This window comes from Apus apus, chromosome 7 (assembly GCF_020740795.1).
Source record: "Apus apus isolate bApuApu2 chromosome 7, bApuApu2.pri.cur, whole genome shotgun sequence".
In the NCBI taxonomy this organism is placed as follows: domain Eukaryota; kingdom Metazoa; phylum Chordata; class Aves; order Apodiformes; family Apodidae; genus Apus; species Apus apus.
Genome location: NC_067288.1, coordinates 31,857,341 through 31,883,265, shown reverse-complemented (window position 1 = coordinate 31,883,265; position 25,925 = coordinate 31,857,341). Strand labels below are relative to the sequence as shown.

The 25,925-nt window shown below is 38.8% G+C and overlaps 1 protein-coding gene across 1 annotated transcript; it reads right to left on the bottom strand.

The window, feature by feature from the left end:
* Positions 1-52: 52 nt before the first annotated feature.
* MSH4 (mutS homolog 4) lies at positions 53-25,626 on the bottom strand. Its single transcript, XM_051625749.1, has 20 exons — positions 25,365-25,626; positions 23,239-23,403; positions 21,783-21,946; positions 20,408-20,518; positions 19,234-19,349; positions 18,452-18,625; positions 15,884-16,056; positions 15,056-15,123; positions 13,971-14,045; positions 13,512-13,576; positions 12,815-12,984; positions 10,495-10,631; positions 9,887-9,990; positions 8,681-8,805; positions 6,716-6,916; positions 5,422-5,540; positions 4,156-4,284; positions 2,543-2,717; positions 764-852; positions 53-438 (listed from the first exon to the last, which is right to left on the bottom strand). The coding sequence occupies exons 1-20, from the start codon at positions 25,612-25,614 to the stop codon at positions 253-255; spliced, it is 2,796 nt and encodes a 931-aa protein (XP_051481709.1). The 5' UTR covers positions 25,615-25,626; the 3' UTR covers positions 53-252.
* Between the last annotated feature and the right edge of the window lie 299 nt (positions 25,627-25,925).

The following is a 25,925-nucleotide window of genomic DNA, read 5'->3' as shown; positions in this document are numbered from 1 at the left end:
TTTGTCTCTAAAATAATGAAAGGGATATAGTTCACTATCAAAAAGAACCCTGTTCCTCACACAGAGTAAATGCTTTTATTTCAGGTAATGTTTGTGGGGAAAAGTGATAAGGATATGGTCCATCAGTAGTGAGTATAATTTAGACTAAGAATTAAGAATTTAAAAACATGTGAAAAGCAGTGTTTTCTAATATTATGGAAAAAAACAGAATCACGCAGTCATAAAAATCAGAGCAAGAGCCTATGCTACACATTACTTTTGCTCATCATTTTGTCCAGGTGCAGGACAACTGGCTTCATACTTTTTCTTCAAACCTTTCAAATAAACACGCAAACTGTCTGGATCCAGTCGAGAATTCCTGGCAGTCTGAACCAACCTCATGGCTAAATGGTACACAGCTCTCTGCTTCATCATCTCAGGAGTGCTCTTCTGCCTGTGCTGTTAATAAAAACATACACATTTGTTAAAATATGAAAGACATTATGTTTTATTATCAAAACACTAGCCATTTTCCAGCCTATTTCTGATCTCTGACTCCAGGTTTGTACACTAACATCACATCTGACACTCTGCTTTGTGCTGTCACCGAACAGTCACCGTCAACAGAAGCTTTTGTAACTGATTCCAGAAATACGTATTTTAGTGAAATCTCTTTTCACAAAACATAGGCAGTCCTTATCCTATATCCTTCCAGAAACTGAAAATATATTCGAGTTTTATAAAAATCTGTCAATTACAGAATTATAATTTTCTTACTACATACCAAGATTTGTTTTGCAATATGATTTGTGATTTCCTTTGCATCCAAAATTACAGATGATGGCAGGGAGGAAACTTCTGCAGCTTTTAATCCTAAACATATAAAACACAGATCAGGATCTTTGATGTAATTTTTTCCTCTACCTTCCATACAACATCTACCAGAATTAACTTAGCCTATTTTTTTAAATGGTGAAGTTTAAAATTATTATTATTATTATTATTATTATTATTATTATTATTATTATTATTATTATTATTATTATTATTATTATTATTGTTAATCTTTTTGTCTCTTTTTTGCTTGTTTGCTTGGGTTTTTAAAATAAATGATACAGTTTTGAGAGTTAAAAATTAAAAAGTCTACTTTGTTGTAACACTGCTTCTAAGATACACTTCCACATGAAGTTACTGCTGTAATACTGTAACCAGGCAGATGTGACATGTTAAAAAATGGCACAGTAGTGTTAACAGCTTTCTCTGTTTATTGGCAGGCTGGAAAATACTGAGGTTGTGCTACACGTGCACGCCATTCATCCAGTCATCCAGGGGATACCATGCCATGTTCCAACCTCCACTCTGTTGCCAGTAGCTGAACTGCCAGATACTAAGGGAAAGGAAGAGATGTAAAATATTTTTGTCTGCTCTAACACGCTTTTTTACTTTTTCCTTTGCCTGTGGCCCTGGCTGTCATGAGGAAATTCTGTGCTTCATTGGGTGCCTTCCTACTGAAGGGTTAAAATGAAAAAGGGTCAAGAAGAGCCCCTGCACTTTATTAGAAATTAACTGCATGCAAGTAAGGTAAAGGCAAGACACCCAACACTGACTTCCTAAAGGTTTCCTGTTCTCTGAGAATACTCCCATAACATACGATTTTTCTGAGTCAGTGGTGTTATAGCACTGAAATTGAGCTTGTGCTGCCAAAGGTAGAGAAACTTCCTCTGAAATTCTAAAAAAAGTCCAGTTTTTAAGTCAGTTGTAGCTTGACTAGAATAGTTTGTAGTCTTCTTTACCACTAGCTTGCAAAAGTCAAGTGCAGCTAACTTCCTATCAATGCCATCTAAATCAAGGATCCAACTTCAGAATCTAGTCTTTGGGAACATGTGGATTTCTGCAACTCTTTAAAACATGTAGTTGTGCCCTACTGTCACTCACTCATTTCTTTATTGACCCATAATTCATTAGCCTGTACAGTATGATCTGTTCTGAAGTTAGAAGAGAAGTAAAACCACTTTTCCTGAAAACACTGATGCATTCTTTAGAGTAAGCTCTTAAAATAGCTTTAGGGTGATACACAGCTCCTGTCCTTTTTTAAAGAAACTCGATTCCTTTTTGCTAATCAAAAAGGCCCAAGCTGCTATTTAACTTTGTATCACTACTTATGGCAGGAACATAAGAGTTTTACCCAACACAAACCTCAGCATTCACAGTCTCTACAGAACTTTCACTTGCTTCCACAAGCAGAGATTAAAGAGATCAAGTACTGTCTGCTCAGAATGGCTCATCTCATTCAAACAGAGATGAATCAAGTAGCTACTGACATTAATGTTTTTTTCACTATGAATTTCATGCAAGTTCTTCCTACTACCCCAAACCACCGTCTCACTACATGTTTACTTAAAACATAACATTTATTTGGAACATATGACAGATCTGCAGTTGTTAGTCTTTGAGAGAGATACAAACTCAGAAGAAAACTATCAGCAGAAAAATAGATTCTTAAGAACTGAAATAGTAACTTAAATAATCTTTACTAAGTTAAAGGCATAGCGGAATCCATTACCATAGTTCTTTTCCTCTGTATATCCTTTAGAGAGTGTGTAAGTGTAAGCGATTTTCTCCTTATTTCCAGCACTGCTTCTCACATGTTGCACTTCAAAATGGCAATTTTCCACATTGGGATATAAAGCATCTATATGACACAGTTCCAGGAAATGTGTAGCAAACAATGTAAATGCCTAAATAAGGAAACAAGAAAGAAATTTTATTTTGGATACGATCCTAGGATAAATTACAATAAATAAGAAAAATCAAATAGTCTCTCAGATGTCCAGGTTTTCCTCCAAAACATTTAAAAGCTGTCTTTACATTACTAAAGAAGTTTAAATCTTTAAGCAATGAGTTCTACCATTGGCAAGGGTATCTCTTCCAACTGTGGATTCTCCCACTCCTCTCTCAATAGAAGGAAAAGGACATCAGAAGTAAATGGAAATCCACGACACTTACAAAATCTGACTAGGATTAATCTGAATGATTGTCAAATGGTTGCCTTAATACTCTCAAGGAATGTTTTGCCAAAAGCACAAGCTACAGAAAATACCTGAGTTTTCAAACCAAACCACAAAGGTACTCCGAATAAACTCTGGTGAGAAATGGAACACCTACACTTTTATTTCAAAAACCTCACAACAACCTGAGAATGACCACGTAACTAGTAATGGAGGTGAAATTTCCAACCCATCTTCCACTTTTCTAAGCAAGTCTGTAACCTCTGTGACCAATTCGTACACTGTGCTCTGGAAAGGTAACAGCCAGGTGAAGAGGCTCACCCTTAACATTCAAGCATACAAAGCTGCACTAAGCAAAACTGGAGAGACTGGGTTATGCTCTTCCTAGATAGAAATACAAGCTTGCAAGCAGGTTGGAAAGTGTCTGTGACCAATGTACTGGTTTGGGCTGGGATGGAGTTAACTTTCTTGAGAGAAGATTCTATAGTGCTGTTCTGGATTTATGATGAAAACAGTTTTGACAAGACACCAAGCTTTTAGCAATTGCTGAGCAGTGCTTGCACAGCACCAAGGCCTCTGCTGCTCCTCACCCTGCCCCAGCAAGCAGGCTGGGGTGCACAAACAGTTGTGAGGGGACACAGCCAGGACAGCAGACCCCAACAGACCAAAGGGGTGTCCCACACCATATGGTGTGGGAAGGAGCAGGAAGAGGGGGAGGTCTGGAGTTACAGTGTTTGTCTCCTCAAGCCACAGCTGTGCTGGTGCAGCCCTGCCCTCCTGGGGCTGGCTGAGCCTCTGCCTGCCCATGGGAAGGACACAATGAATTCCCTGTGCTGCTTTGCCTGCATGCTCAGCTCTGCTTTACCTGTGGAACTGCCATCTTAGCCTCATGTCCTCACACTCCTGCCCCATCCCACCCTGGGAGAGTGAGCGACTGGCTGGCTGGGGCTTGGCTGCCTCCTGGGGTTAAAACCACAACAACCCATCAACAGAAGTGCAGCTTAGGTCAGCTTTTTTCCTCCATCACCATAATTCTTACTGTTCAGCAGTTATGAAAAATATCATATTTAGGCAAGACATTAACTAAAGTTAAATTACAAGAAAATACTGTTTACTTTCAGTATGACAAAATAATTATAAGGCTAATTATTTTTCAAACCAGAATTACCTTTAAATTCAACAGATATTCACAGGCAGCATAACAAATGCCAATACCTTCTTCAGCACTGGTACCTCTGCCTAGCTCATCAATGATGATGAGTGACTTGTCATTAGCGTTTTGTATGATGTACGTTATCTAGGAAAATAGTTAATGTGTTATCATTCCTATAAATGCATTTTGAAAAGACAAACCCTAATAGGAGTACAGCAGCCCAGAAATCAACCGTATCCTGGGCCCCATCAAAAAGCAGCATGACCAGCAGGTCAAGGGATACTGACTCTCCCCTCTACTCTGCTGAGACCCCCCTGCAGGGCTGGGTCCAGCTCTGGAGCCCCCAACACAGGAAGGACACGGAGCTGTTGGAGGGAGTCCAGAGAGATGATGCAAGGGCTGGAGCAGCTCTGCTCTGGAGACAGGCTGGGAGAGCTGGGGTGTTCAGCCTGAAGAAGAAAAGGCTCCAGGGAGACCTTAGAGCACCTTCCAGTGCCTGAAGGGCTGCAGGAAAGCTGGGGAGGGACTTGGGACAAGGGCAGGGAGGGATGGGAGGAGGGAGAATGGATTTAAGCTAAAGACTGGGAGATGGAGATGAGATCTGAGGGAGAAATTCTTTGCTGCGAAGGTGGTGAGACCCTGGCCCAGGTTGCCCAGGGAAGCTGTGGCTGCCCCATCCCTGAAATATTCAAGGCGAGGCTGGATGGGGCTTGGAGCATCCTGGTCCAGTGGGAGGTCTCCCAGCCCATGGCAGGCTTTTGGAACTATTTGATCTTTAAGGTCTCTTCCAACCTAAGCCATTTTGTGATTCTACGATAATAGGAATACTTTGTATTATTCAGATGAAACAATGCAGAAATTATAAAATCTTGTCAGATCCACAAATTTTATCTTTTCACAGCTTTCAAATAGGTGTCAGTTCTAATCAAGCAAAGACTCATCCTACAGTACTCTCTCTCTTTTCTATTGAACGTATCACATTCCTGTAAAATTGTGTCCGTTTGGGAAAGGAAACTGAGAGGGCTCAAGCTACTACAAATAAATAAGGTCTCAGAAATAACAAAATGTTGAAGCTACTGTTCTCATTTTCACTCGTATTGGGGTATCTTCTTATTCAAGATATGCCTGGTTTTCTGTGGTTTATCATCAAGGTAACAGATGAAAGCTGAATTTCTGACTACTTGTCAAAGTACAGTCTTTCAGTGTAAATATACTAGCACAATTTCTATTAGCTTAACAGTAAAAACAGGCCTTGGACCCTGGATCAGCTATGTTAAATACCTCTTTCATTTCCTTCATGAATGTTGATGCATTTGTTTCTATATCATCATCCATACCTATTCTGGTAAAAATTTGCTCTGCGATTCTAAAAGAACAATACTCTGCTGGGACATAAGAACCTACAAAAAAAGTAAAATATGAGTTTTCTGGTATCAGTGTGACAAATGCCCATTTGCCTGAATTTGGCAGTGGGGGAAGAAGAAAAATTCATTTTACACTCAGTGTTCATGCACTGTAGGGAATGCATCTTATTCTGTAAAGTTTTGTAAGGTTATGTTCTCCCATTACTTTTTAAAAAAACACATCATATAGATACCATAATTAGGTAAGCTTATCGATAAAACCTTAAGAAATCATATGCCTGAAGCTGTGTGTCAGTCTAAAGGGATGTAGAAGTGAGAATAAACACTAGGATTGACTTACATTTCTGTAGCCACTGAGTCACTAATCCCAAGGAATCTGAGTTTTCCCAAAACAATTTTGTATTGCTTTATCAGACTTTGAAGCTTATTAGTTTTCTTGAATGGAAAAGAACAGGAAACCTGCCAGAAGACCTTACAACCTCCTTTATTCATGTTAAGCTCATGTTTTTGAGAGCAGTTCCTGAAGAACTTGCAGCTGTTGCGGACTGGACCCACAACACGTGGTGGACAAATTTTATTCTCTACTGCTAAGTAGCTTCAGTCTAGTAGAGTTTGGCTCAGCCTATTAAGGTCTCTCTCCTGCATTACCAGCCTCATCTTCAAAGCAAAAATCATGAGAAATTCCCAAGTATAGGGATGAGTCTCAAATTTTACAAGTATTTGTTTTATAATTTTAGTGACATAACCTTGCAGTATTTATTACTAGTTTTATTTATATATGAATTCTACATGGCTGCAAGCAAGTTTCTCCACATAACTGAGTTATGCTTGAGTTCATCTGTTCCTCTTGGATACTCACACAGAAGCAGCCTGACATGCATACTTCAAGGACACTTGCTATCAATTGAGCACAGGTCCTATGCTGGGTTGAAGTGCTCAGAACTGAAGCACACAACTGTGCTTCTCCTAAGGAGAGACTGAGGAGGCTTCCAGATACAGAGAGGGGCCCCGTAAGTTTCCAATGGCAGACCCAAAACCTGGCAGTGGCACCTGTCAGTAACACAAGGGCTGGTAGGAGCAAATTAAAACTACCTGTTAGTATTTAGATAGAATCTTATTCTAGAAGCCAAATTGTTCATTTTCAAAAATATTTTTAACTAGCAAACAATAAATGTGCTGCACAAGATTACTAACACAGTATGCTTACTCACCAATCTGTGCCATAATTTGACAGAGAGCAATCTGTTTCAAGTATGTTGATTTTCCACTCATATTTGGTCCCGTAATAATGACAAAATTATTACCCTCTGTTAGATACGTGTTGTTAGACACAGGTTTTTCCACAGCTATCTTTTCAAGAATGGGATGCCATCCCTGCTTGATTGCTAAAGTATCTGTAAATTCTGGACGAACTAAATGAGAAAAAAAAGATACAGGATATTGCAGAGTTAGTATGGAAACCTTTACATTATTAAACTACTATGTTTTGAAATAAAGTAATTATTGCAAAGCAGAAGTCAAACTCTGTGATCCTAATTCCCTGATTTTTACATTCCTGTAGTAAGCAAGGCCAACCTGCAGCACTTACCTGCAGAATTACCATCCACTTTCAGATATAGACTCTAATTGTCATGCAAGTCTGCATGATTTATTACTACAAAAATACTCCATAGCTAGCACTTCATTTCTAAATTAACATTCTGTGTTTGTGTTTTGTAGTAAGTAGTGCTGGACTCCAATAATAAAGAAAAACACAAAGAGCAAAACTTGAAAAGTAATTAAAACAGAAAACGTTAAAGCCAGTTTTGTAGCTATTACATTTTTAATAATTTATTTTTATACTGCTATGAGCACGTAAAGTAAAGGGGTCACGAACTCTATTACTACTCCATATGTGCCTTACTATATAAGGATGGAAAACAAGTAGCATTCATTCTATTTCTGTTAGATTTTATCATAGTGACTGTGGTTGTATACTATGCCCACTTTGATCAGTCTGACACTGGGACTACCTGTATGTACTTCTGTAGCACACAGTTCTTTCCTGAACCTATTCTGCATGCCTCCTTTGTCTACCCCCATGGCAGCACTCCAGGCTAACACTGCAGCACTCTTAACTGTGGTGGTCTGTTTAAACAGAGCAGCCTTCAAGACAGAAGTGCCAAAACAGGTTTTCAGGTTTAAACGCTGGGGAACTCTACCTGATACAGGTTTTACTCAATGATTCAGATGAGATGAGTCAATTGGCCAAGGGGACTGAAGGCGACAAATGACAGTCCGTTTATTTTGGTGGATTCACATTCCTGCCTGGCAGTGCAAACTGCAGCTGTATATTCATGGCAGAAGCCACGTGGGTTTGGTCTTATTATTACTGCTGAAGAAAATCTGTGCTCTGACTCATTTGGGGGAAAGCTTGTCGCAGTTCAAGCGTTTCAGTTACTGTTTGATTACTTATCAATTCATGGGCTACAACTGGAATAATCTCATAAAGATTCACAGTCCATACTGCAAAGTAAACTGATCCTGCTCATGAACTGGAAATTACACAGCAGCCATCAGTAATGATGAGCTAACATCCTGCCTGAGATGGCTTCCAGACCTGATTTAGTATCTACACCCCATTGTACTGTAGGTAAGTATCTCAGGTCAGCATTAATTCAAGACAATTTGTCCATTGCAAAACTGGGCTAGGGAAGCAGCATGAACAATGTGCAGGTAACCACATGATCCTGAATTCCTTAGAAGACTCCACTTCCAAAAATGTTTGAAAGTGCTACTGAAATTGAAGCAGGTGAAACAGGTAGCCTCATATTGTGTTTTGTTGTATATACTCACTGTTGATCTACTTGTATTATCTTGTGTACTTTCAGAAGTGTAAACTCAGAATGTTCACAGATTTTGTGCTTTTGACTAGAATATGCTTAAACTAACTGTCTCAGACTGTGAAGGCTTACAGAAGCTGAAGGACAGAATGTAATTTCAACAGATAGAAACAGAAAGAATATTGCCACAAAACTGGCAGGGATGGACCAGAGACACCCACCTAAAACATACTGAGACCCCAAAAAAATAAATTACATGGGCATAGCAATTGGAGAACCAGACAGAATGATCTGGATGTTCTCCAACAGAAGGGTCTTTATCTGGCCCATGACAGAATCAAAGAAGTAACTTACCATAATCAGAAAGAGTGCAGGCATGGGCAAACGAAAGCAGCATATCCAGCATTGACACAATGTCAGACAGCTTGTACAGGCAATGAATGTGGTCATAGATCTCGTTCAGTAGTTTACACACTATCCTAAAACAAAACACTGATTTAGTCGTTGCGCAGCATGTACTGTCACTTTATACAACTTACAGAAATAAAGCAAGCTGATATTGTTCATACTAAATACATTAAGATAGAATGACACTCATAACATGCAGTAAACTCTGCCAGAGGCAACCAAATGTATACATTTCCTTGACGCAAATGAATATCTTATACCATCATCTCAGATGAAATTCTACTATCAGAAATAAGACACACAGCTCAAATACAAACAGCTCATAAGAAAGCTTCACAAAGAGAATGACCTAAAAATATAGCAAGGGATCAAGTATATTTTATGAATATGTTCAACGCAATTCTAATTCCCTTAGGCCTTTGGGTCAATAACTCCCTCCATGGTTTCTAGAAATAATTTCCATTAAACTGACATGCAACTACATACTTAGTAAGTCTTCTGAAATAGCAGAGCAACATAACTTGCAGCAAGGATGAAGTACAGAAATAGTGCTGTAAATGCAAGGAACTGATTAAAAGTAATGATTCTGCATTACAAAACTGATGCATTTGTTGTGTCATTTTGTGCAAATAAATCACACATAAAAACCTAATACAGTGGCCACCCTTATTAGTAAGTGCCTGTGTATTTGTAATCATGTCTAATACAATGCACACGTTGTGAGGTTTTTGTCTCAGGAAGTACACTTGGTCAGTGTTGCTTTGGATTATTTCTTCAAGTAGCCACCACTTAAAAGAAAGCCTGAATAAAGCATTGTCACCGTTTGACTCAGGTCTGACAACAATGCTCTCGATCCCCTCCCCCCCCCCCCCCCCAGGTAGGGAAGGAGAGAGAGAAAAAGAGAGAGACTTGGCTGGATTGAAAACTAAACTACACAGCTTTAATTAAAACACTAATGAATCATACAAGAAAATATATACAATTAAGAAGGAAGGAAGTTGTCTTCTATGATCTCCGACTGGGGGCTCGTCCGGGATATGAACCCGGGACCTCTCGCACCCAAGTGAGAATCATACCCCTAGTATGTAATTAGCTATTAATTAGACAAATAAATTTACTTAGCAAGTATTAAATAGTTTTAAATGGTCTTACAAGTAGGTCATGTGATATATTTCTCTCAGGGACTCCTGACATCTTTCATTCATTTTTATTAAATCTGCTGATGTGAAGCTGTATGTGTTTTTCATTTTAGTGATCTAGAGGGAATTCAAACCAACAATAAGAACTTCCCATTTTATCAGAAGCAAAAATAGTTTCTAAAAAGCAAACAGGGAACAACCTGAGGCTGGGGGGTGGGAAGAGAAGCAAAAAATTCAATACCTGGTTTAATTTTGCCCATGTAAATTTTAACGAAAAAAAACACATAAGAAAATGCAGTTATCAGACATCCAACAGAGCTACACAACTTTATATTTACACACAACATAATTGCATGTAATTGCAAATTTCTGACTATATTAAGTAGAAATATAGGCAGTTATAGTAGAAATATGCATAGAGATATATATACACTATATATAGTAGAAATAGGGCAGTTATAAAAACACACCAATTACACCTTCATTTACTTCTAGATATCTTCCCTTAAGCTATTTTGTTGCTTAAATGACTATATAATGTGTACTTTATCAATGCATTCTCCATTCTATATCCATTAAATATACATACATATTATGAAAAAAAACATCCAGTACGGATACCTTTGTAAATTCTGAAGGAAGCTGGCCATTGGGTAATGTTGAACAATCAACATTCATCTGGATAAAAAACCCACGAGCAGAGCTGAAACTTGTCTTCAGTGGTAGATTGTACTTTTCTGCAAGTTGAGTTATCATACCTATGTAACACAAAGATTCAACCCAAATTACATATATTCATGTGCTTATACACACATACATGTTTGTGCTGGTACAAAGATGCATACTGTTAATGTGATTTATAGGTATTGAATGTGTCAGGTAAGTAACGTGACAAAAGGCCTCAGATGTGGGTCTCCAGGGAGTTTTTTAAGTAACATATAAATGTAATAAATCTGGCTGCATAAAGTTATTGGGAAAAAAATCCAGTGGAGAATCAGATAAATTCATGTGCTCTTTAAAGACAGTTCATGCATTTGACCAACTCTGAGGCAGGTCTAGCTATGGAGAGGAAAGCTTGTGCAAGCACTTAGCATCAGTGTCTATCAGTACACTGAATGTAAACTGTAGACTATGGACTCTCCGTGTAATCTTTCTCCAGACTGAGAGTAATGCTTTACATTTGTAATTCCCCCCTTAAATCCATCTTGTTCCTAGCTGAGAAGATACTATACATGGGAAACTGTAGGGTGATAGAAGAATATGTACTGATACATAATGGGAATTCTGAATAACACAAAGATGGCAACAGCAAGGTCGTCCCCTGAGAAGAGAGGATGGAGTTAGTGGTGTTTCCCTGCTGCTCACTGCAGGGAGCAGTGAATCATAGAATGGTTTGGGTTGGATCCTGGATCCAGGACTGGTGATTTTCTTCTCTCTCTTAACTTTTCTTCTTTTATTCTCTCTCTCTCTTTTCCTTCCTAAAACCCCTTAGAAATGCAAGGCCTAAACACGATTTTTCTCAGGTCGTGCAGCTCGAACATATCTGTATTGTGACTTCTGTGATGTAAATTATCAGCCTTTATGATCACCCAGCCTGAGATAATAATTGCAGTATCAGTATCTCTTCTGTAGTTTTAATTAAACCTAATATTCATGTACAGACCTTGAGTGTCATTTCACCTTAATCTGATCAAGGGGTATCGGACAGTTGAGCATTTCCTCAAATGGTCACATTTTAACCACTCTCCCTGGAAGGGCCAAGTCTGAGACTAAAGTTGGCTCCAGCCACACCTGGGCTCCTCTCTGAGGAGAAGTTTAGAAAGCAAGAGGGAATAGTCTCAATCTCCTTGGATCACCCTACCCTGGTAGCCCAGGACAGGATTGGCTTTCTGGGCCGTGAGCACACATTGCCAGCTCATGTCCAGTTTTTTATCCACCGGTACCCCAAGACCCGCTTTGCAGAGCTGCTCTCAAACCATTCACCTCCCAGCCTGTACTGGTACTGAGGATTGCTCCAGTCTAAGTGCAGGACCTTGCACTTGGACTTGTTGGACTCCAAGTGGTTCACACCGACCCACTCCTCAAGCCTGGCATCGTCCGGAAAACTTTGCAAGCACATGGGCTACAGTGAAAATGGGAAGACATTTGTTCACACATTCCAGAACCCTAGTAGCGTCCACATTTTGGAAGGTTTAGGAAAAAACCAAACCAATTGCATCTGTACTTTTCACTGTGTGCTACACTGACTGTAAGACTAGAAGGAAACAGGAAGCTCAAAACATATGACAGATGCTAAAGTTTCTGATGCTCTTTTAAGTTTCCAGTCATACAGTCAACTAAGAAGATGGTCCTTTAGTTGGAAATCAACATGCTATAGTTAAAAAAAGGAGGTCCATTCCAGAAGACATTTTTTTTTTCTTCAATTTTGACTTAATTGTAATGGGGAAGGTTACTAAAGCACAGTAACACATTCTGCTAAAATTCCTTTCAGTCATACTATCCAGCTCTTAATACCTTTGCTAAAAGTAGTCTGCAGATAGATCAAGACTGCTTAAAATATGAAGAACAAAGACCTTAGATATCTTAATCCAAGAAACTAAAACATTTACATGTTTTATGCAGAATGTTCTGGTTGCAATAACTGGTATGTCACTTTCCTTTTTTGTACTTTTAGAGGATAAGGAGCAACAGTTTAAAAAATAGGAATGACAATATAATTGTTTAACTTTATTAAAATAAAACTGAGTTTTTATCTACAAAAGGAGAATCTCAGTGTGTATCTCCAAAGTACTTCAGCTACTTACCAATCACAACCAGCTCATACCAATACTAAACACTTTTTATATAAGAGAAGGCTACAATATACACAATTACATGGCTTCACATGCCGGGTGCAATGTACTTTGAAATCCAAATAAGTAAAAACTTGGTTCAGAAATACCTGCTATGTCATCAACAATTTCTGTGTACGTTCTACGAGCAATGTCAAGGAACTCATTGATGTTTGGCTTAACAGCATAGCACTTCTGGGTCCTCATACTCAGACACCCTTTTGTGTACCGGGTATCGTCATTAATCACCGCTGTGATCTTTTCAAGGATAATTCTGAATCTGCAATATTAGTTGTATCACTCATTAGCTACATAATACCGTCTTATTTGTAAGATCATCCCAAGATTACAAATAAGAGTACTACAAATAACTGAAGCAAATTATCTACTGTTAAAACACTGAATTTCATGTCTGTTTTTGCCTCAGAATGAAGTACGACTACATCCAAGTCTGACCAGAGATATAATCAAAATCTTTGGGAGATCTAAATTATTTCTAAAACATACAGACAACAGTTGATTTTTGCATTATTATGGGGACTCAAGGAAACCACTACTGCTGTCTTCTCAGAACTATTTCTAATGGAGTACAGTTCATCAGCAATTGCAGTCTCACAGCTAACTTTCTGTTTTGCCTTCTTCCCTTGGTTTGTTGAAAATTAGCATTTTTTGAGAATTAAAATAAACTTTCAGGCAAAAGAACTGAGCTATACCTGTAACTACAAGTACACAAAGATGTAACATCTAAGATCTTACATTCTTAAGAAAGATGAGAATTTCCACTGTACCAGATCAAGTGACAAATACCTTGTATCTTCAAGAGAACTGTAATAAGCCTTCAGCAGCCGTGTGTTGCAGCTTCTTAAAGCAGCCTGTTGAATAAAACATGGGCATGAACAGTTGCTTCTCCTTGTAGCCTTTTTAAAAGACTGAGAGTTCTTAGATTCACTGAGGCTCATCAGCAGATGTATAAGCAACTTGTGGAATCTGAGCGGGAGATTCAGTTACATGTTTGTTATAAAACAAGTAATTCAGGGAATGGTAGGAATCCAGTTCTTGAGTATTAGACTCAAAAGTATAACAAGAGTTTTTGTATTCTGCAAGATACAAAGGAATTTTTTTTCACTCATTGATCCTTACTGTTCCCTTATAACTTGAGATACTCTATGCTATATTATTTGAAATTTAATAAACTGCACTGTATAAAAATAAGGACAAAACAATCTGTACTTCATTAAAAATAATACTAAAACAGAGACAGCTTACTTTTAGAGGCTCCACAAGTTCCAAAGTATGTTTCACGTAGATTAAATTAGTTATTTTTGATTCAACAGTTTTAACCTGTTGAAAAATCTTACAAATATTGGAGGTGTTTGCATGTCTGCCTGCTTAAAAAAAATTAAGAAACTAGTAAAACTCATACTGTTATCTGCAACAGGTTTATACTTGCTAAATTGCTAAAATACTTTATAAGATCAGTTTGACAACTCGATGTATGCCTGTATAAAAAATGTTTTCCTGAATTTTCCACTGCCTACTGTGACAGTTTGCCCATCAGTAGGTGCTCATGTTGAACAGACCACTCACACTTCTAGGGACTGAACATGTGGGCTTTTCATAGCAGCACCTCATCTGTTCACTGGTGGAACATCTTGCAGAGAAAATTTTGATGGAGAGTCAGCGTGGAACAGGCTGAATGGGTTAATCTAGCATTTGATAAAGGCAACTGAATTAGCACTTGAATGAGCATGTTGTTGTATGAGTAGTAAGCTCTGCTATATTGCAGCCAGTTCAGACTGAAAAGACTGCAATTAGAAGTGATTTAATTGTGCATATGGTCCTATGTATAGATAAAGGCATCCAGTCTGACAGTTCTAGTCATACAGCTGATCTTTCATTCATTTTCCAGATCTCTTCAAGGAAAGATGTGAGCAATTAACATGCAGCTTTTGGGATATATCCTTAAAGAGACTTATCTGCATTTATTACAGTCCCACTGGACTCTGCATGTCATTTTGGTCTGCCTCATAAGATGTGCGATTTAAGGCAACACATAAGAGCAGGGGCCCCTTTTAATTAATAAGACCCTGAGAAAACTTAAGAGTAATCAGTACTTCCACATGTTACTTATTCCTTGCGTTCAAAGATTAACAGAGAGGAAGGGGTCAAGTTGAGGACACTATTCAAAACCCAGATATGTCTGTGTGCTTGAGATGTAAGGTTCTCTGCTGAGCTATACTCTTAATCTACAATAACATGATTCCATGTCTTTTTAAGGTGCAGTCTTTGTCGAGTCCTATCATCTACATTTCTATGCTGCATGTTACAGCCAGGTCTATTTCAAAACGTACTGTATCCTGCTTTGGAATTTGTACCAAAACTGAAAGTAGTTGTTCTGTGTCCAGGAATTTTGAGATAACTGTAAAGCAGAAGTAAACAGATCAGAAACTGAACTTAAATTGTAATAAAATCTGTTTTTGAAATGCACACAATTGATTAGTGATACTTGTGCTCATCCTTTTCTTTTGTTCTTTCTTCACAGAAAACAGGTTAAAAACAGCTGCTATCAAATTACTTTGTCATAACTATGCTTGCTATAGCTAAGCACGTAGTGATCACTGCACAGGTGGACACATGTAAATTCAGCAATATTCTTTTTGTTAGATTGGACAGTGTTTCTGTTGTGACAGAGATTAAGATTACGTGACCTAACTTCAGGTGGACTAACTCATAGCCCAGAACTGTATTTTTTTTTACATTGATGTGGACCACTATGTTCTTTGAAGCAATAGAAAAAATATGCATACACAACAAGTATTGCATCAGTAGTTCTTTACCTGCTTTTATTGAGTACATTACGTGCCCTTCCAACAGTGCATCTAGCCATGGTAGTAAAGAGACAAACTCAAATTCTTCACAGAAGCTATTAGCTCACTTACTTCTATGCATTTTATCAGAGAAATTAACTTATCTTAGCAAAACACCTGAGAAAAATATCACTATCATAATAAAGAAGACTTCAAAAAAATTGTGTCCACTATATAACTGTCACCTAAAAAATCATTAAACAAATGCTTTTCAAACATACTGAGTCCTACTGCATACTTTCATAGCTTAGAAAGGATGTTTAAAAAGAAATAGTATGTATTGAATACTATGTATTAAACATAAACTATTACCTGTTTGAAGACCAAAAAAGAGCTCCTCATCCTGGAGTAATTCCTGAACACAGTCCAATCTCATGTTAATTGTTTCAGCATCAACCAGTGGCTCCAGGATATTGGATCTAAGTCTTCGACTTCCTCCTGGAGTTTTAGTGTAATTCAGGACACCAAAAAGCGTGTGACTGTTCCTTTGAAAACAAAACCCATGTGACAAATCCACTCAGAAAAATAAAGATGGTAAATGTCAAGTGGCATTTTCAGGGAACAGGAATGCTTGTGGGATGCTTAGCACATCCCTCTTTGTCATGTGTATCATATGAACTACAGCAGTTCAGGAATTCAGGTAACTTAATTGAACTTAATATAATATTAGCCTTCATTACATCATTTTCTGAAGTATATAAACACGTGTGCTCTTTTTTTTCATTATTTTTTGTAGTAGTACTGCATTCCTACTACAGTGGTGCAGTCCATTTTTTTTCTCTCAATTGAACTGATTAAAAACTAACTAACCATACAATAGGAGACAAATTATAACCTGAGATCAAATACTAATCAGAACATTTTATTTAAAGTATATTTCTGAAAATCAACTAAAATAGTTAGAAGTCCAAAAGATAATGAGCTTTATTTTTTTAAAAGACCTGGCTTACAGGCAACACAGGAGCCAAATAACAGGCTTATAACTTACAATTATTTGCATGTTCAGGGCTTTTACATGTTACACATCCCAGTGTCTCACACTTGAGGGTTGACTGTATCTGTTTAAAAAAAAAAAACAGTCTATAATATTTACATCCAGTACATACCTAAATAGTTTTAAATACCTGAAACCTTCAATGCTGTTGGCTTGAAAGAAGGCAAATAAAAACACTGGGGCCATATAAACATACTGACTGAAAACAGAACAGGAAGAAATCTGATACAAATACAAGCAACTAACAGCATAAAGACAGATAATACAAACACTGCTGAAATACCATGCTTTAAAAGAACAAAGCAGTAGTCAGGAGATTTAAGAAAGGTGGGCAAATTCAAAACCAGTTTAATTAAGGACATATTTACCACAAGATGCAACTCATGACAACACTTAGGGGGAACTCTACATTTGGGATAGTGTCCATGCTGCCTACCTTTAAGCAACTGAGGGCTCATTTCCCTGTACAGTAAATGAAGAGACAAGCCCCTCCAGAATTAATACTGGCACAGAACTTGATTTAGGTGTTTCTAGTGTGTGCCTGTACTATTGACTTTGCCTGTTAATAGCTGACACAAAGATACATAAGCAGGCTTTTGGGGTAAGATGGAAATTGCTGTGTATGGCCTGATTCAAACTTGCCACTGGGGCAATAAAAATTCTGCAGCAATAATGCTAAAAGAATCTTAAAGCAGTTTACTGTTGCTCAGTTGCTCCTGTGACCTCCTTCCTCTCAAAACCACCTGTGGAATTGGGAGCAGCTTTCAGAGAAATACTGCATTGGTGGTACCAGTCTTAAGAGTGGCTGGCTCCTGCAGTTCCATGTGAAGCACCAGAGCAAACAAGAAGGAACTGAGGACACAGCATGACAGATGAACAAAAAGAAACTACAGTTATCTCCCACTTCTGAGGAAGAGATCTAACTGTGTACTCTCTGTTCCTCTCAAAAATTAAAAAAAAAAAGAAAAAAAAAAAGGAAGAAGGAAGGAAAAGGGAAAGGGCAGAAGCAGAAGGTTGAAGATGACTGATCTAGTCAAAGGTGTCCTTGCCCATGGCAGGGAGGTTGGAACGAGATGACTTTAAGGCTCGCTTCCAATCCAAGCCATTTTAAGATTCTATGACATCTCTCCAAGTGGAAAGCTTTTTAAAAGTAATACGTGGAGAAGAAGGAATCGCCAGGCTCCCCTTTTTATATCAGGGTGACAAGTGGCCTTCTGAACAGAGGTGGAGATCAGAACCTGGCAGGCAGCAAAGTGCAAGTGCCGAGATTTTCTAACCAAAAGTGTAACAGGCTTGAGCAGGCAAGTCATGCAGCTTCTGCTGCCTAGAAGGCAAGGAACTCTGGGTGCATCAAGTGCTCCAAGCATTGTTCTCCCTCTGGAGCACTTCTATGCAATCAAGTACCTCATTGCATGTGACCATCAGTAGAGAAATTACTTTGTCTGCCACTATCCCTTAGAGCTAAAGGAAAACAAAACAGTCTTCCAAGTCCATGTTTATCCTGTGTAAAATTAATAAAAACACAGGCATTTTAACCCAATATATGCAACTTCTTGCAGAAATGTCACCTCTTCCATTTCATATTATGTGAAATTTTGCATCAATGTAATTTCTAAATTTGTATCAAATACAGACATCAATGTAAAGATTACTATGTATTATTTCTTCCTGCAATTCACTTCTAGGATTTCCTGTGCTAGACATTTTGTGCTGAGTTGCAATGCATTTCTCTGTTCAAATAGGTGGGGTTTTTATAGCTCTGAATGGTATGCAAGTTCTGCAATACAGAAATAAATATAAATGGTCAGCTCTTTGACACAAGCATCAAGGGAACTCGGTGAAACATGACTTTATAAAATTGTAATTTGTAAACTTACTATTCTTACCGAGAACCTCTGTTATTAATGACTAGATCGAGGTTTTGTGCCGATGACGAATCTATCATAGCAGTTTTCTCCCTCCCCTGAAAACACACCTGGAGTGATTCAGGAGCATAAACTGAATTTTGAATAAATTCAACATATTTTAGCAAAGCTGCAGCAGCTGCAAGACAGTAGTACCTTGGAAAGAAACAATCTTTAATGAGCGTGCTATTTAAATCCCACAAGGCCAAGCGGTGCACTAAAGAAATCACATGCACACTTCTGCTTTACAACTACTGAGGCTGACAGCACTGCCAAAGCATCATGTTTTAAATATTCACCAACCCACATATAGTGCACATTTACGCATGTAAATATTGATAAATGTTTGAGTATCTCTACACTTCACACCCCACACTACACAGCTGGTATTGTGAACACACATATTTCAGTAGTTACGTGTGGCTTGAAATGAAGACTCAGGTCACCAAGTATCACTATTTAAAATGGTTGGTACAAGGACATTTCCTGAGGCCAGAAAGGCAACTACAGCTGTTAAGGTGTATTGTCAAGGACAGAGTAAAAAGGAGAAAGAGGAAACCTCTGAAAACTAAACTAAATAAATAACAGGCTTCTATTTAAATTTCTAGCAATATCAGAAACACTGACACTGGAGAGCAAAATAAAATAATAGCTCTGTTATGATATTCTAACTTCCGCAACAAGCCCCAGACTTGGGTACTAAGAATGTAAAAAAGCTGTTAAAAACTTTCTGGACACGGTGTCTTCTCCTTAGTTAAACACACTTTGATTGAATCTCCATGAAAACGGTGCTGAATTCAGATGCACACAATTGCTCTATGTATTCCAAACCTTTTGTTTCATTGAAGTATTTCCTTTGGACAGTTGTAAAAGCCACATTCTGTGAAGATGCAAGGAAGAGCAATTTTTCAAAAAGTTAGAGGATTTTTAATCAGACTGACTTCTCTATTATTCTAGTGATACACATTTCCAAGAATCTATCAACTGATCCAGCAATCTCTCTTTGTGGAAGTATTCATTCTAGCTTACTAGCACAAGCAAGCCACACTTCTGTCACTTATCTTTCCTTCCCTCTGGTAGTGAGTACTTATATAAAGTCTCATACTACTGCTCTGAACAAATTAACAGAGGCTTTTTCTTGGATATTGCTTTTCCTCTCAAGAACTAGCTACTAACCTAAATGTTGGTTAAAATTAATGACTTCTTGGAAGACTTATTTTCATGCTAGCATTGAGCTACCTCACATTCAAGCTGTAGTTTTCCTTTGCCAAGGCTTAAGCCAAAGGGATGATTATCAAGCTTTCCATGGTCAACAGGGAATGAAGATACGCAGGTCAATGTCACTGAATGCGTGTGATGCACAAGTCACCTATGCAAGAAAGAGAGGATACAGGTCAGGAAGCAGAAGAGGACACGTGAAGAAGCTACCAGCAGTGTAGACATGAAAGCAAGTCCAATAGACACCAATACAGTTTTGTAAAAGTTCTGAGGCTTTGATACTCATAAATGACACATACTAATTCACCTCAACCTCTACTACTCTGGCAATGCTCTTTTTTGCAGTGCTCCAATTCTGCAATACATTAGCCCCATCTTTCTAGCAGGTTGAAAGAACAAAGAAGGGGCAAATGAAAATGCTTGATTATTTTATCTCTGAATCTTTCCTAGGTTCACTATTGCTCAAATTCAATGCCACAAATCCAAAACTTTCAGCTTTAATCAGTATCATCCTTATCTCTGTAACTGTCAAGATTAGAACTCGCAGCATCGGAACTTCATTTAGATTACTCTTTACAATGGTAACATTAGGCCCGAGAATCACAGAAAAAATCTGACTGCATTTAAGGTTCTAGAAGTTGGGAAAAACTCTCAAACCATCAACCAGATAAAAGTGATGAACAAAAACTGTAAAATATGGAATAACATTTAAGAGCCTACCTTAAAGTGTTCTGTTATCAGACTGAATAATTTTGTTGTGCTCCCTGCATCACAAGCAGTGTTCGACATTACTATTTCTAGTGGTGTTAAAATCTTTAGTTTAGTAATAACCTGAACAAAAAAAAAATCAAAATAATAAACACACATATTCTAAAATACTTTGCCACAATAACAAACCAGCGATAATTAGTTACAGAATCCTTTTATCTTAAAATTGCAGTTCCAGTCTTGTAAATAAAGATCAAATTTTCTGCTAACAAGTGAGTCAAATGTATCTGTATCTATAGATACAGATTATATAAACATACATGAAAGAAAATAAAAAAAATAGAGGTATCTATCCTCTGTCATTAAACACAGAAACATGCTTCTTGTTGAAGAAAGAGATAATATCCAAAACTATATTCCATGGCTATGATGGGAGAAGGACTTATTTTGAGCAGATGGCAGCTTTCTGGGCTTGCAGCTGCAAAATTAGTGGTGCTCTGGAAGATGAAGAAGTGCAACAGGTCCAAACATCAATAACCTTTTGATGGAGGCTTGGTATAGACTTTGTTCCTAAGTACTAAGTATTACAGAAGTATTTCTGTAGCTGCCAGGTTCCACGTGTACTTACACGTGTTAGGACCAGAATAAGTTTTAAAAGCATTTGTGATCAAAAAAAATTCTACATTATACAACATACATTTTAGTAAACAGACTTGACTGCTGTTTATACTGAGTCAAATCTACTTATTCTCTTAATTAAAGCTAGTCTTTATTTCTTAGAATACTGTAAAGATGCTACAAGTCACATTTTCAGGCATGTGTAACTATGACAAAACCACTAAATAAGATGTTTTATTAATGCTGGTGCTGCATAAAGCAGAGATTATTCACCAGACTAGTGCAGAGGACACACTGCTGGTGGCATAACACTTGGCTGTAAACTGAGTGAATTTCATTTTGAACTAACTGAGAAAAAGTATTTATGCAACCATAAATAATAAATAAATAAAGGCAGCCCTACACTTACCCTACCCCCCCATTTCTGCAGTCCTGCTCTCAAGAGCTGAAACATCTGCAAGTTCTGCTAGCAGGTATTGCAAAATCTTCAAAACAAGGCATCTCACTCCCACATAGTTCAAGCACACTATTTTTTGCAGAAATTCTACTTTTTTTCTCAAAATGTTCTTTCCTCTTCATCTAAAATCTGAGGCACAGTAAAGAAAATAGCAGTCCTTTCAACACTGCACATTTTCTTTAACTTGTTACTTTCACTTTTGAAAAATTTCTTCTGCAAACTAAGTCTACTTTCCCATTAGTCGTATGTTTTTTTAATAAAGTCACAATAATTAGCCTGTAAAGGATACAGCAATTAAGTATGTAACAATACCTTGGCATAAGTTGTATTGTCTGCAAATTGTGATAGTATCACCTCAGGATTTTTTAAGTCAATACTGGCCATTCCTACTTCGCCCCTGGCAAGGCCTCTCCCTTCTACCACAGCTACAATGACGGAGGCAGCAGAATGAGAAGACACTGCAGATGAGGAGGTCACTGCAAAAGGGTTGCACAGCTTTGGTCAAGAGCCACCACATTACATCCGCAAAACCACACTCACAGAATCATAGAATGATAGAACTATTCAGGTTGGAAAAGTCCCTTGGGATCACTGGGTCCAACCGTCATCCCTATTCTACAAAGTTCACCCCTAAACCAAATCCACCAACACCACATCCAAATGACCCTTAAACACACCCAGGGATGGTGACTCCACCACCTCCCCGGGCAGCCTATTCCAGTGTCTAACCACTCTTTGTGTGAAAAAGCTTTTCCTAATGTCCAGTCTGAACCTGCCCTGTTGCAGCTTGAAGCCATTCCCTCTTTTCTGTCACTAGTTACCTGTGAGAAAAGACCAACACCAACCTCTCTACAATGACCTTTCAGGTAGTTGTAGAGACTGATGAGGTCTCCCCTCAGCCTCCTCTTCCTCAAATTAAACATTCCCAGCTCCTTCAAGCCTTCTTCATCAGATTTATTCTCTAGGTCCTTCACCAGCTTCATTGCCTCCTCTGTCCTCACTCCAGCACCTTGAGAACTTTCTTGAATCGAGGTGCCCAAACTGGACACAAACTTTCACTCCAAGTGAAACACATGTTTATGTTTCTACTTTCATGGCAAGCCCTCTCAATTTAACAAACCTAGTTACAAAAATTAGAAAAAAAACCTTATATTGATTTTGGTGGGTTTTTTGAAAAAAAAATAAAATAAAATTCAGTATCTTAAAATTGGTTTGGCTTAAGTTTTCCCAAATGTGAGCACAAACTCAACCAATTTCATCTCCTTCAAATATCCAACTAGCTCTCTGAGACACCCCTTAAAAAGATTAAATGTGAAATTTAAGATTATAGCTCCTTAACACCCAATGTCTTCCTTTCTGAAGACCCTAAACCTAATTTCTTTACCTTGCCTCCTTCTTTTCCCACATAGATGGGAGACTGTTAATACTCAAATAAGCAAACGTTTAACTTGCTGAACAGAATTAATCGCCAGTCTGAAAAGCTATTGCAACATAGGCTATGGTAGAACTCAAACTAGAAAAACCCTTCATCATCTCAGCCTTCTTAACTTTCAGCTGAAAGCTGAACTAAACCTTACAACAGATTAACTGAACAGGTTCTTCACTTACACCTTCTTAAGTTCACTTAATGTTCAGAAAAGATGCCACAGTATGTTTTGTGTTTTGAATACATTTCAGTCTCCTGCTGCATCACATTAAAATTGAGTATGCTTAATAAAATGTTAGAAATGTACATAGGACTATTTCCTTTAACGGCTGTTAGCCTTACCTGAATAGCCCATAAGTGGGGTATGGCTTCTGAAAACAGGTCTGCCAGAAGGAAGGGGTGCTTTTCCTGCACCCGCACTGCTCAGGCCTCGCACAGAGGAAGAACTTGTGAGATTCAAAGCACTGGTGTTTTCTACACAAGAACTTTTGTCCCCAAAATACGATTCTGAGAGGGGGGAGAAAAATTTTGAAAAAAGACATATGAAATTGTACATCACCTAACTGGACAAAAAAAAAAAAAAAAAAAAAAAAAGCTTATATCAGTTTTTATCCAGAAAGCAATATAGAAATAGACAGCTTAGAAGACTTTAGTTTTTTTACTAGAAATACAGCTGTCCAAGCAACAACCTTTCATGACATTCTCTAACAGCTTTCCAGACTACAAAATGAAATAAAAATCTGTTTTGAAAACAAGCTTATATTGCTATAGTTATTTCCACAATGACATTACATATAGTACAGATAAAAATCTACATTTATGTTGTTGGACTGAAATAATGCAATGGAAGCCACTTGACAGTGCATAACTTCATCTTTTAATTGCTAAGTCAGCTCTATCTCCTGTTTGCCCACCAGTTTTAAAACCCGTATCTGAAACTGCATGTGCTTATGATTTTATTTTTTTTAGGTGAGCCTTCTTTTTTAAAAAGGACAATAAAAGGAATCAAAGAAACATACTCAAAAACTCCACCACTTGAGCATAATGATCTTTCTTTGAATTCATGAAGTTAAACTCTCCAGAAATCATACCATAATCTGGAACATTTATTACCTGCAGTTTCTTTTACACATGTATCTCATGACTTACCTACATTTTTAAGTCCTGCAAAATCTTTTTTCTCAGATCATTAAGTTTTAGTAAATTATTTAAAGTATTTTACTTAAGTTCTCTTGAAATGTCTGAAAACAACATCAGATCTAGCTTGGATCGTTGCTTTTTTAAGATTAAAAATTAAGATATAGTTTTTCCACTTAAAACTTACAATATTCCAGATACTGAGACATGCAAACACAAACAGATCTGTTCCTTCTATTACACTAAATATTGATGTGTAAGACAAAATACAAAAAAACCCCATTACTTCTGACAGCTTGGGTTTTTTTTTAGAAGCGGATAAATCAGCATTGCAACACACACAGATAATTTTTTAAAATAGCATTCACTTAGATTTTTGGCATAAGCTCACTCAGAAGTTTGGCAGAAGAGACTTTTCTATTATCTTAGAGTATCTTTCTATTATCTGGCATAACATGGGAAAAAAACTAGTATTAAAGACCAGGTGAACCAAACTATCAATAGATTATTTTTTTAAAACCAACATTTAACAAGCAAGTTATGCCCTACTCAAGTTAGCATTCTGCTTGGTTTTTGTTTGGGTTTTTTTAGGATTCATGACTAATCATGTACATTACCCCAAAACATGTTACCTTCCTTCCCAATTTATGCATAAAGGAGATGTACTTCAGAATGCATGTCAGCAAGTGTTATGAAGAATTCCCAATTCTTCATACATAGTTTTTCCACTGAAAAAATACAACTTGAGTAATTTTGTTCTGCATGCCAAGATACAGGCTTCGACAGTAGGATCTAGTCTTAGTAACTGCTTGATGCACACATGTTCAGTACCAAGGAGTTGTTGGAGGGTCTCAGGGAAGCCAGAAGTCTTGTGTTATGGGCAGCTTTTGTAAAGGAGAGCAAATGCAGTGTTGGACTGTAGGACCACATCATTCTTACAACGATAACAGCATAAGTATTTCAAAGTCCAGGCCAAAAAAAACCCCAACCCAATCAACCAAAAAACCAAACACAAAACCCACAACCAAGTGAATGTGGTTCAGGTCTCCAGTAAAGCAAATACCGTGTTGCACCTAGTGTACTAACCACGCTAGGAAACTCTGATGCTATCTAAAAAGCTTGTATAAGAAAAAAATAAAATAATAAACTGTTGAGGAACAACTACCATTGTTCTGCCTGAACGGAAAAAAAAAAAAAAGAGGACACTAAGTCGACGAGGCGACGCTGGCCCGTCCGCACAAATACGGCTTCTCACGTCTCTGGAGCCCAAAGCAGGAGCGCAGAAGACAGGAAAGGCTAGAGCCGAGGGCAGAGGCTAAGGCCGCACGCACCTGCCCTGCCGGAGCCCAGCGGCCTCCCGCCGCTGCCGCGGGCGGCCCGGCGAGGGGCGGGGCCTTCCCCGCTGGAGCTGCCCGGCCTCGCCCCGCCGCTGCTGCCGGCCGCGCTGCGCGGCGTCTGCAGCAGCCCCAGGGTGTAGCGGGGCGTCGGCGCCCCTCGCCCGCCCCCGCCCGGCGGGCAGGAGTCGCGGGAGGCCGAGCCGGGCGCCCGCCCCGCCGCGCCCCGCGGGCCGCGCTCCGCCATGGCCGCCTGAGGCGCCGCGACTCCCGCCCCGCAAAATGGCGGCGGGGGGGGGGGGGGGGGGGCGCTGCGCATGCGCGGCAGCCCGGCCCGCGCGGCAGCCCCCTCCTCGCGCGCGCTCTCGCCCAGCGTCTGAGCTCGGCGCGCGCCCGCGGGGCGTCCCGGGAGCGCGTGCCGGGAGCGGCCTGCGCCGCCAGCTGCGCGCGCGCCCGCGGGCCGGGCGGGGCCTCCGTGCGCTACGGGAAGCGGCGCGTGCGCGGCTGGGCTGGGCTGAGAAACACGGGGTGACGTTTCCCGAGAGCGGGGTGATGGAT

Bases quoted from the DNA above. Each gene is read 5' to 3' on its own strand.
- MSH4 (XM_051625749.1), bottom strand. From the start codon at position 25,614: ATGGCGGAGCGCGGCCCGCGGGGCGCGGCGGGGCGGGCGCCCGGCTCG. The intron at 5,541-6,715 runs GTGAGTAAGCAT...CTTTTTTTGTAG, and splicing joins TCAAATTATGGCACAGATTG to GTTCTTATGTCCCAGCAGAG. The intron at 853-2,542 runs GTAATGGATTCC...TTATATGTTTAG, and splicing joins TACAGAGGAAAAGAACTATG to GATTAAAAGCTGCAGAAGTT.